Raw genomic sequence first — 12,580 nt, 5'->3', positions numbered from 1 at the left:
AAGAGTTGAGTACGAAAGAGGTTGTTGGTATGTGGGTGATGGGGGGGTGTAGTGTGTGGAGCAGTGGATGCGGCTAGTGGTGTAGTTGGTAGGAGCTGCCACTTGACCTCACTCAGCTTGACTATTCGTGTCAAAGCATTGAACTTCTTACTGAACTGCATCTATGTGCATGTGCTATGCGCCTGGCGTTGACCTCGTCCCTTACTGTCTCCCACTGCCCGAGCATATATCTGGAGGGCCTCTTGCCCCCCCCCCCCACCTACGGATATGGGATGCCCCTCCTTCTGTCCACCTCTTGCACTAAGGCCTCTAATGCATCATCAGAGAACCCTGGTGCACGCTCTCTCGCAGACCTGGTACAAACTCAGATCGGCAGATTGGTGAGGTCTGGCGTCCAGATTGGAGGATGTGGGATTTAATAGTGCGCAACCTTTATTCATGATGTGGAGATGCCGGTGATGGACTGGGGTTGACAATTGTAAACAATTTTACAACACCAAGTTATAGTCCAGCAATTTTATTTTAAATTCACAAGCTTTCGGAGGCTTCCTCCTTCCTCAGGTGAACGTTGTTGGAAATGAAATCCTCGAAATGAAATCGCATTTATAAATCACAGAACAATGCTTGGTGATTACAGGCAGTTTTTTCAACGTTTCAACGGGCAGTTGAAAAAACTGCCTGTAATCACCAAGCATTGTTCTGTGATTTATAAATGCGATTTCATTTCGAGGATTTCATCTCCAACAACGTTCACCTGAGGAAGGAGGAAGCCTCCGAAAGCTTGTGAATTTAAAATAAAATTGCTGGACTATAACTTGGTGTTGTAAAATTGTTTACAATTGTCAACCTTTATTCAATGTTTTAACATAACTCAACAGTTTGTAAACATGGGGACGAGACCTGCATCTGCGTTTTACGTGTGCGATGTCTGATCTCCGTTCAGACTCAGTGCAGACCCGTATCTTATATTTTTTAAATAAGTGCTGCAGGCTGCCTTGAAGAGGTGCAGGCTTCCTTTAAATGGTGTTAGCCGCAACATCGAGTCCTCCCTGCTGGTGAGCAGCCACTCAACTGCACAGCGAGGCCGAGTTGCTCACAGATATCAGCTAAATGACTAGGCAGCACAAATGTCACGAGCTGCCTGCGTCGGAACGACCGGGCGCGGGTTAATCGCGCATCGCGACCCCCTCGCCCGGATTTGGGGATTATCGAATTTAACCCCCTATGACCCCTAGTTCTAGACTCTCCAGACAGGGGAAACTGCCTCTCAGTATCTATCCTGTCAAGCCCTCTAAGAATTTTATACGTTTCAATGAGATCATCTCTCATTCTTCTAGACTCCATTAGATAACCCTCTCTAGTTACTTCCCAAAGCAATTCCATTAGGTTTGTAAGGCATGAGGTATTATTGTTTCTTGATTAATGCCCAAGTGCTATTTATCCGAAGATTGAAAGCATTTCAGAAAATGCTTTTCACCATTTCATCAACTCAAAATGTTAGACAAACATATCTCTCGTTTCCTGATTTGTGTGTCAATCCTTAAATATCAGGATAATGTTTGCAATCTGCCTGATATTCTCAGGTCCACCCATGCACATATGGAGCAGCTACAAATATTAACCCCAAACTTACTGGCTCACTTCCTCTGGATTTTTGGGATTTATTTTGTCTCATTCCAGTATATTGTAGACCTTTATGAGTGTAATTGTGCAGTGTGATATTAATCTATGAGCACTTACTACATTTGTATGAAATTCCTTTGATATTCTAATGGTGACATTAACCCAGTTCTCCAGAGAGTGTGCTAATTCAATGCTACACCCTGGCCACTATTACAATAGTCTTAAAGAACTAGGGGACAGGTTTTATGAATTAATACCCCTGGCGCCGAACTTTCTTTGGAGTTCTCCTCATTGGCCAAAAGTTAACTGTGTTCAAGTCTCAGTGACATTATTGTTAATTTTGGCTTTGGTCTTTATTACAACACTAGCACCTAACTCTATAACGATCCCCGTCTCCAGTATTTTTCCACATCCAGATTAATAATCATTTGTTGCTTTTATCATACTTAATTTCTACCCTAATTGTTGTGCTACTGTATAGAATCAGTGTAGAATTTTACAACACAGAAGGAGGCTCTTTGAAAGAGCTGTCCAATCTAGTCCCAACTTTTTCCCCATTACCCTGCAAATTAGTCCTTTTCAAGTACATGTCCAATTGCCCTTATACCTACCCTTTTAAAAATTTCATATCATCCCTTAGTAATGATGCCACTCCTCCACTTTTAGTTTGCCTTTATGGGATGTGGGCGAGCTGGCAAAGCTGCATTTTTTGCCCATCCCTTGTTTCCCTGAGAAGGTGGTGGTTGGTCTATCTCCTGAACCACTGCAATCCTTGTAGTGAAGGTGCTCCCATAACAATGTTAGATAGGGAATTCCTGGATTTTGAATCAACAACAGTGTTATATGTCCAAGTCAGGATGGTGTGTGAGTTGGAGGTGAATAGGTCTATCTTTTTAAAACAGTTCATATCCTCTTATTTCCAATCTGTGCTAACATCCATGTGTCTGAATGCTAATACTGTCAATATTATTTCTTACAGTAAGTGTCAGCCTTGGCTCAGTGGTAGCGCTCTCACCTCTGATTCAGAAGGTTGTGGGTTCAAGTCCCACTTCAGAGACTTGAACATTTAATCTAGGCTGACCCTTCAGTGCAGTACTGAGGCAGTGCGTCATTGTCAAAGGTGCCGTTCTTTGGATGACTCATTAAACTGAGTCTGCCCTCTCTGGTGGATGTAAAAGAGCAGGGGAGTTTTCCCCGGTGTCCTGGCCAATATTTATCCCACAATCAACATCACTAACACAGCTAATCTGCTCATTATCTCATTGCTGTTTGTGGGATCTTGATGTGCACAAATTAGCTGCTGCATTTCTCTACATTACAACAGTGACTACACTTCAAAAGTACTGCAAAAGTGGCTGTAAAGTACTTTGGGACATCCTATGAATATGAAAGGGGCTATATAAATGCAAGTTTTTTCTTTCTAAGTGTGTTTTATGCCCTCATTAACACTTGCCATGTACATAATGAGTATCTGTTCACCCTTATTCACTGTTAAGTGGGCTTCATTACCCCCATACAGAGTCATCTCCCCAGAGTTGTAGTTCTTTTGACTCAGCCAAAATACTCCATAATTCAAAAACGCAGCACCCCAGTGAAACAAAGAGAGAAACCAAATAATGATGACCAGGGACCTATTCACTACTATTGTATTTGAAAACTGTACCATTCATAGAGATGTGCTAAGTGGCAGTTCGGAATATATAATACTCACCAACCCTGACAGGCATTCTTTGTTAAGGAAATAAAGGTAAGGTTTTCACTTGAACAGGTATCATGTTGTTTTCAGCTGCTGAGTCCTCTGTAGTGTTATTGCAATTCAAATGTCAACTCGATTTTAGTCAATCTTAGAAGAAAATACGCACCTTTGATCCAGTACAGTTAGACCCAGATTATTTAATGTTATGTGCATTCACAATTAAAATTCAGCTGCATAAGCATTTTCATGAATGTTTTTCTTAATATTTATTCAATAAAAGTATTGTGTATCCCACTAAAAAGCAAGAACAAACTAACATGGATAACATACACACCATGGATGAATAAAGTAATAAGGGTAAAATTGAAACTAAAGAAAAAGGCATACACTAAGTACAAAGACAACAAAGGAAAGGATGACAAAAGGGAATATGAAAAGGTTAGGAAAGAAGTCAAAAAAACAATTAGGAAGGCAAAGAGAAACTACAAAATTAAATTATCAAGGAATATAGAAAGTATTCTACAGACACATAAATAACAAAAGAAAAATCAGAATAGCGATAGGGTCACTAAAGGATACACACGATAAACTCACAGGTAATAACAGTCGAAATGGCAGAAATATTAAATAATTACTTTGCCTCAGTATTTACCAGGGAGATTAACATGTTGGACATGACATTAGAAGAAGAGATCAAAAAAGATATAAAGACATTTAAGATAGAAAAGGGGGGAGATGATTGATAAACTATTAACATTTAGACAGGATAAAACCCCTGGTTCGGATGGATTGCATCCACGCATATTAAAAGAAATTAGCGAAGAGATAGCGGAAGTACTATTACATATATTTAAAAATTCATTAGAAAAAGGAATAGTGCCAGAGGACTGGCGGACAGCTAATGCGATTCCTACATTTAAAAAGGGAGCTAGACCAAGTCCAGGGAACTGTAGACCAATTAGCTTAAAGTCAGTGGTAGGAAAGATAATGCAATCTTTACTCAAAGATGTAACAGAAAACCATCTAGAAACTGAAAATATAATAAAGATTTCAAAAGGGAAGGTCATGCTTGACCAACCTTATTGAATTCTGTGAAGAAGTAACAGAAAGGGTAGACAAGGGTAATGCAGTAGATGTAATATATTTGGATTTTCAAAAGGACTTCGATAAGGTACCGCATAGTAAACCCATGACTAAAGTCAAAGCATGTGGAGTCAGAGGACAAGCTGGCTACAAAACAGAAAACAGAGAGTAGGGGTTAAAGGTAATTACAATGAATTTCAATATAGATAAGTGTGAGGTGGTATATTTTGGTAGGAAGAGTAAGGAGGCCACATACTGCTTGGATAATAAGAGTGTAAATGGGGTAGAGGAGCAGAGGGATCTGGGGGTACAGATACACAAATCACTAAAAGTTGCGACGCAGGTTAATAAGGCCATAAAAAAGCAAACAAAGCACTGGGATTCATTTCTGGAGGGATAGAATTGAAAAGCAGAGAAGTTATGTTAAACTTGTATAGAACCTTGATTAGACCACACTTGGAGTATTGTGGACAGTTCTGGTCTCCATATTATAAAAACGATATCGAGGCACTGGAGAAGGTGCAAAAAATATTTACCATGATGATACCTGAACTGAGAGCTTTTACCTATCAAGATAGATTGAACAGGCTGGGGCCCTTTCCTCTAGAAAAGAGAAGACTGAGGGGTGACCTGATAGAGGTCTTTAAGATTATGAAAGGGTTTGATAGGGTAGATGTGGAGAAGATGTTTCCACTTGTGGGGGAGACCAGAATTAAGAGACATAAATATAAGATAGTCACTAATAATAGTCACTGTGAGAAATGCAGGTACTTTTTTGCTGTGTGCTGCTTGTGGTTGCATCATTACTTCCAGAAAATATGACCCCAATCTTTTATATGCTGCTAATACAAATTGGAATTGCCAAGCTCCAGCTTTTGCTGAATTGAGGAAGTTTAGAAATATTGTCGAGAAGGAATCTACTGAAGCTGTGTTCTAAAAATTTTGGTTATGTACAAATGTATTCCATTCAGTAATTCATTTTTTAATGGAATAGGGAATTCAGGAGAAACTTCTTTAGCCAGAGAGTGGTTAGAATGTGGAACTCGCTACCACGAGGAGTAGTTGAGGCGAATAGCACGGATGCATTTAAGGGGAAGCTAGATAAACACATGATGGAGAAAGGAATAGACGGATATGTTGAAGGGGTTAAATAAAGAGGGTTGGGAGGAGGCTCGTGTGGAGCATAAACTTGTTGGGCCGAATGGCCTGTTTCTGTGCTGTACTATCTATGTAATTCTATGTAGCTTGATTTTATTTAAGAGTTCTGTGAATCTACATGAAATTGCTAACCATAGAACAATTTTTATATTTTATTCAGAAAATGTTGTCAGCTCTGAAATGAATTGTTTTAGCAGTGAGCTTAAAGTTTGATTCCCAAATGATGTTTTCCCTCAGAAATTCAGTGCATCATTTGTTTTTCCTTGTTGCCATTCTTGCAGCTGAAGGAGATTGCGGTGGGACATTGCGGGGGACCAGCGGAATGATTTCCAGTCCGCACTTTCCATCAGAATATACCAATAATGCTGACTGCACGTGGACCATCCTGGCAGAGCCTGGTGACACCATCGCGCTCATCTTCTCCGATTTTCAGCTTGAAGATGGATACGATATCCTGGAGATCAGTGGGACCGAAGCACCAACAATATGGCAAGTGCAGTGGCTGTTTTCTCTTTTCAAAGAGCCAAGTAGCTTCTTGTAAAAAAAAAACACTTAGTTGCTTAGTGGGGTTATTTTTTCACAAAAAAAGGATCTCAGAGAAGATTACTTTAAATGTTTCCCACTTAAATTATTTGCAAATGATTTTGGAAGGCCTGTGGAAGGATTGCAGCTAATGATTTGATTCTATGCCTGCATTTTTTAAAAATCTATGCGAAACAATATCCTGTTGGTTTGATTGTTATTAATGATTAACTCAAGCTAGAGTCGGAAAATCGGATGAGAGGGTTCACCAGATTTATTTATTTTGTTGGTGCTGTGGTCTCAATCCTGTTTACTCTGAGTTGTTGGTTACTCTGGTGGTTCTTGAATTCCTAGTCTTGCCATGATGCTAAAGTCCAATATTGCTGTAAGTGGTATGCATAAGCAGCGAGCACCCTTCTTTTTTACAGTGATGGAGCAGAATGGCAAAGGATGCCACTGGGAAACAATGCGATCTTTTGGCCATTTGCTTTGAAATTTCAGTCAGAATTCTTCTTAAAACTTTGGTCTCTCCTGATGTCTCTTGTCAGGGACAGGAATCCGTTTTCCTAAGATTGATTGTTTACTTAAAAGAATTGACTGTTGTCACACTGCAATATGTACCTAGTCAAGCAAAGTTGATTGAAAACCTTTTTTCCAAATTTTTACTTTCTGATTCTGCATGTCAGACAAAAGATACTCCCCAAAATCTCTGCTGCAGTATCATCTGATTACCTGAGCTAAAGCTGAGGTTTTAATTTGTCATTCGTTGCAGTTTCGACCATAAAGCTCAGTGACAATAAGCTGCCCAAAAGCGGGATCACACCAACATTAGAAAAATCTTTAATTGGTTCCGTGGTCTTTCACGTATCAGCGTATTTGCAATGTGGGATTCAGATTTTGTCACTAAGTAAAATTAATATTTATTTATAATCAGATGTTAAAATAATATTGCAGGAGATTGAAAAGAGCTTATGGGTTGATCATGCAGATTTCATTTGTCTCTGCTACCTCAATTCCAAATATTAAGGAGCGTAATTGGGAAATTAGTGAAGTAATACCTTCCAGCTTATCTTTTGAAGGTCAATTAAAGAGATACTTTTCAGGTATTGATCATTTAAACTGACACTTCATGCTATGGCAGTTGTTTTCATGTATTTATTTGAAGAATTATATTATAAACCAAGTAACTGATTACATCACTCCAATTTTTTTAATAAGGGAAGAAAACAGTGGCCATATTCTTAATGCCAACCTGATAATCGCAACTGACAAGCTCATCATACAACGATTGCAGATATTCAGGAAGGTGACAATGTTGAAACTAGCATTTAACTATTGCTTGGGATAATGGTCACCATGACAACACATTTATCTGTGAACTCATCTGGATTACCAGATAGTAAATCATGTTGATTAAAGGTGATTTTTTTTTCCAACATGATGAGAGTTAATTTTGAAGAGTTAAACTTCATTTTCACTCTTTTGACAATGCTCAGCATTGGTGGAGTGGGCCATTGGCAGGATACTTGTGAGCATGGCTTGTTCCTGAATCTCTTCATGCTGCACAAGTCCACACTACCATTTGGCTTTGTTGCATTTCCACCATCTTAAAGCATCTTTTCGTGTGCCACACACTATTCCTTAATGGAGTGAGGTAGGTACATGACTTTCTCCAAAGCACTTGCGTAAGCAGCTTATAGACTAGATGTGTCAAAGCGGCCCGTGGTTCACATCTCGACTTGGGCTGTCAGGCAGACTCGAATGTCTTCAGTGGGTGAGGTTTTCAGCTGGTAATCAAATAGAACACCTCATGATGGCACAGCACTATTGTAATGGAAGGAGAAAGAAACAGAGAAGAGGCAATATTGACTAGATGGTTGGCCATAGGAAAGGCTGTAACTGAGCTGATCCTCCACTCCAAAGTTTGTGATGGTATTGAAAAGATAAAACTTGAGATACCATATTCTTTGTTAAGAAAGTCACACCTCTTTGTTTGTGTAATTAACAGTTGCACCATTACAATTTCCAAACTGTCTCAGTTCTTTATCAATGCATCTTCAGTTTAGGAAAAGGTTCATCTCACAACTTTAAAATTTCATGCAACAAGCAACAGAACTGATCAACAAATTCATTATTTTGTTGGTGATAATTCTAAAATTGTTATTTAATGAAAGCAATTCATTTAAACATTGGAATTGATTGTGTAAACTGAGAACTAGTTGTCTAACAATAATAGGCTGAGACAGAAGTTGTCATCTGAATATTGCAACATACATTAATTCTGCATCAGTCTGTTGTTTCACTAATGTCCTCAGCCATATGCCTCAGATTAGCCTGAACACTATCAAGAAATAGTCAAAGCTACGCAATTTATACAGCATTGTGCACACCGAGACCACGAATCCCAGGTCTCCTTATCTAATGTGTCTAAGTGCTACCAAATCTGGAGCAGGAACCAGATCAAAGCATATCCGAGTCCTGACTTCTAAATTTATCCGTGATGTCAAAGCTTTCTCACAGTCCCTGGGATAGTGTCTCTTCTAGTAACCGACCAGCCCCAAACAATACTGGCATTGATTTTTAATAATGGTGTGGATCGAGTGGGGCTGATGCAGTCGACTGGAGGCTTGAACAGTTTCCACGGTCGGACCTCATTTGCGTGCAAGAGGCAAGTTGCCAGCCCTAATCGCACTGCTTAAAGGCTTGGAAGTCTGTGAAGTCCAATGGGGCAACCGACCACCATGGGCTTAGAGCAGCATCTTAAAGGAGAAGGGTCGAAGCCTCACAAGTGAAACGGAACAGCAGTTTTCAATAGCAGGGAGATTTTTGTAGCATCCACAGCAGCAAGGAGCCGAAAATAGCGTAATCATTTAAGGCTCAAAACTGTACAAGCCACTGCAGAAAAAAAAATGAGTGCCAGACCTGCTTTCCCTGACTGCAGCGAAGGATCCCTTTGAATGCTGCTGGAAATGATCGCCTCCTGACCTTGAGCGCTCATGGTTTGTGGGTGGGTTGCGGAACTGGGCAGAGACAAAAGTGGCATTGGGGTCCTAAGTACGTTATTTAATCCTTATTTACATATATTAACGAGGCCCCTGCCTGTTTCCAGGAGCAGGAGTGCTGGTCGCCTAAATAGAGGTCCGCCTGGAAATCGGAATGGGTGGGTTTCCAGCAGTACGTTGGTGGGTCTCCAGCAGTATATTGGTGGGTCTCCAGCAGTACGTTGGTGGGTCTCCAGCAGTACGTTGGTGGGTCTCCAGCAGTATGTTGGTGGGCCTCCAGCAGTATATTGGTGGGTCTCCAGCAGTACGTTGGTGGGTCTCCAGCAGTACGTTGGTGGGTCTCCAGCAGTACGTTGGTGGGTCTCCAGCAGTATCTTGGTGGGTCTTCAGCAGTATATTGGTGGGTCTCCAGCAGTACGTTGGTGGGTCTCCAGCAGTACGTTGGTGGGTCTCCAGCAGTATCTTGGTGGGTCTCCAGCAGTATATTGGTGGGTATCCAGCAGTACGTTGGTGGGTCTCCAGCAGTACGTTGGTGGGCCTCCAGCAGTATGTTGGTGGGTCTCCAGCAGTATATTGGTGGGTCTCCAGCAGTACGTTGGTGGGTCTCCAGCAGTACGTTGGTGGGTCTCCAGCAGTACGTTGGTGGGTCTCCAGCAGTATGTTGGTGGGTCTCCAGCAGTATATTGGTGGGTCTCCAGCAGTATATTGGTGGGTCTCCAGCAGTATATTGGTGGGTTTCCAGCAGTACGTTGGTGGGTCTCCAGCAGTACGTTGGTGGGTCTCCAGCAGTACGTTGGTGGGTCTCCAGCAGTATGTTGGTGGGTCTCCAGCAGTATATTGGTGGGTCTCCAGCAGTACGTTGGTGGGTCTCCAGCAGTACGTTGGTGGGTCTCCAGCAGTATATTGGTGGGTCTCCAGCAGTACGTTGGTGGGTCTCCAGCAGTACGTTGGTGGGTCTCCAGCAGTACGTTGGTGGGTCTCCAGCAGTACGTTGGTGGGTCTCCAGCAGTACGTTGGTGGGTCTCCAGCAGTACGTTGGTGGGTCTCCAGCAGTACATTGGTGGGTCTCCAGCAGTATATTGGTGGGTTTCCAGCAGTACGTTGGTGGGTCTCCAGCAGTATGTTGGTGGGTCTCCAGCAGTACGTTGGTGGGTCTCCAGCAGTATATTGGTGGGTCTCCAGCAGTATATTGGTGGGTTTCCAGCAGTACGTTGGTGGGTCTCCAGCAGTACATTGGTGGGTCTCCAGCAGTACGTTGGTGGGTCTCCAGCAGTACGTTGGTGGGTCTCCAGCAGTACGTTGGTGGGTCTCCAGCAGTACGTTGGTGGGCCTCTCTTTTCAATTTTTGCCCTGCTACTGTCTTGTCTACTGAGCGATAGCTAGATGAAAATCAACTCCACTCACACCCTGACTCCCCAGGCTTCTTATAAATTATACATACAGCCAAACACCCCTGCCGTCCAACATGAGATCTGTTGCCCGGGAGGCTTTAGGAGGAGGTCAGAAGGCCTCATGTGTTTCTGCCTGACCTCCATGAAACTAATAATGGGGTCAAGCAATCTGGCGCGCTCCCTCCCTCCCCTGCCCCACCCCCTTCCTTTAGCGAACCCTGACTCTTCTCTGTTTTGTGGCTTTCTGGCTCCTCAGACCTCCAGCATAAACTAAATAATAATAAAAAAGGATCAAGGGCCAGGCAGGCAGGGTGGGGAGTGGCCGCTGGGTGGGGGGGAGGAGGATGTGGTTGCAGGCCCAATTGCAGGCCAGTCCAGTTGTTTAGGCCCTTATCAGCTATCGACCAAAGTCAACTTTCAGTGGTGTGAAATTGCTGTGAAAATGTTGTCGTGTAACTACTGATTATTCAGTCAGGCTGTGGTTGGTTGTTGTCCTTTTGGTTGTTTCATTGAATCATAGGATCATAGAAAGGTTACATTCGGCCCATCGAGTCCGTGCCGTCTCTATGCATGAGAAATCCAGTTAGCCCACTCCCTCGCCCTTTCCCCGTAGCCCTGCATATTTTTTCGTTTCAAGTACTTATCCAGTTCCCTTTTGAAGGCCACGATTGAATCTGCCTCCACCGCCCCCCTCGGGCAGTGCATTCCAGATCATAACCACTCGCTGCGTAAAAAAGTTTTTCCTCATGTCACCTTTGGTTCTTTTGCCAATCACCTGAAATCTATGCCCTCTGGTTCTTGACCCTTCCACCAATGGGAACAGATTCTCTCTATTCACTCTGTCTGGACCCTTCGTGATTTTGAACACCTCTATCAAAGATCCTCTCAACCTTCTCTGTTCCAAGGAGAACAATCCCAGCCTCTCCAGTCTATCCACGTAATTTAAGTCCCTCATCCCTGGAATCATTCTAGTAAATCTTTTCTGTACCCTCTCTAAGGCCTTCACATCCTTCCTAAAGTGCAGTGCCCAGAACTGGACACAATACTGCAGTTGTGGCCAAACCAGTGTTTTATAAAGGTTCATCGTAACTTCCTTGCTTTTGTACTCTATGCCTCTATTTATAAAGCCCAGGACCCCGTATGCTTTTTTAACTGCTTTCTCAACCTGCCCTGCCACCTTCAACAATTTATGCACATATACCCCCAGATCCCTCTGTTCCTCCGCCCCTTTTTGAATTGTGCCCTCTAGTTTATATTGCCTCTCCTAATTTTTCCTACCAAAATGCATCACCTCGCATTTTTACGCTTTAAACTTCATCTGCCATGTGTCCGCCCATGTCACCAGAATGTTTACATCCTCTTGAAGTCCATCACTATCCTCCTCACTGTTCACTACCCTTCCAAGTTTTGTGTCATCCGCAAATGGATCACCACTGTACACCTCCCTCCAATCCGAAAAACAACCGCTCACCACTACACTCTGTTTTCTGTCATTTGGCCAATTCTGTATCCATGTTGCTATTGTCCCCTCTCTTCCATGGGCCGCAATCTTAAAAGCAAGCCTACCATGTGGCACTTTATCAAATGCTTTTTGAAAATCCATATACACCACATCAAATGCATTTCCCTCATCTCCCTCTCTGTTACCCCATTAAAAAACTCTTATCAAGTTGGTTAAACACGATTTGCCTTTAACAAATCCGTGCTGGCTTTCCCTAATCAATCCAACCTCATCCAAGTTAATTCTGTCCCGGATTATTGTTTCCAAAAGTTTCCCCATTTTCTTTTCTGATTGTGTCCTTCACAGACTAGTATTCCTGATCCATTTACTCTTTGGGTGGATAAATGGATAAATTGTGCCCAAGCTACCTGAGTAGCCAATGTACCCATACAAAGCTCAGTTTACTCTGAAACTTCTGTGACTCAGTCATGTATTGTGGCTTTCAAAGGCAGTAGGAGCTCCAAATAGCTGCAGTATGTTTTGTACCAACCATGGTGTATACTTGAATCTCCTTCCATGTGATTTACTCCAGGTCTTTGGAGTGTTTTACATCACTTTAATTAATTACAAGAAGCTGCTCTGATTTCCTGCTGGTTTTTTTTTT

At 42.3% G+C, this 12,580-nt stretch overlaps 1 protein-coding gene across 1 annotated transcript in view; it reads left to right on the top strand.

Annotated features, from left to right (window-relative positions):
- LOC137321575 (CUB and sushi domain-containing protein 1-like) overlaps positions 1-12,580 on the top strand; it is a 2,214,006-nt gene that overhangs the window by 956,278 nt on the left and 1,245,148 nt on the right. Inside the window, exon 5 of the mRNA XM_067984007.1 lies at positions 5,842-6,049. Coding sequence (XP_067840108.1) covers positions 5,842-6,049 — 208 coding nt within the window. The remainder of the gene's footprint in view (positions 1-5,841; positions 6,050-12,580) is intronic.

The sequence above is a fragment of the Heptranchias perlo genome, chromosome 5 (assembly GCF_035084215.1).
Source record: "Heptranchias perlo isolate sHepPer1 chromosome 5, sHepPer1.hap1, whole genome shotgun sequence".
In the NCBI taxonomy this organism is placed as follows: Eukaryota; Metazoa; Chordata; class Chondrichthyes; order Hexanchiformes; family Hexanchidae; genus Heptranchias; species Heptranchias perlo.
Note: the sequence above shows the minus strand (reverse complement) of the source record. Positions and strands in the feature narration are given on the sequence as shown.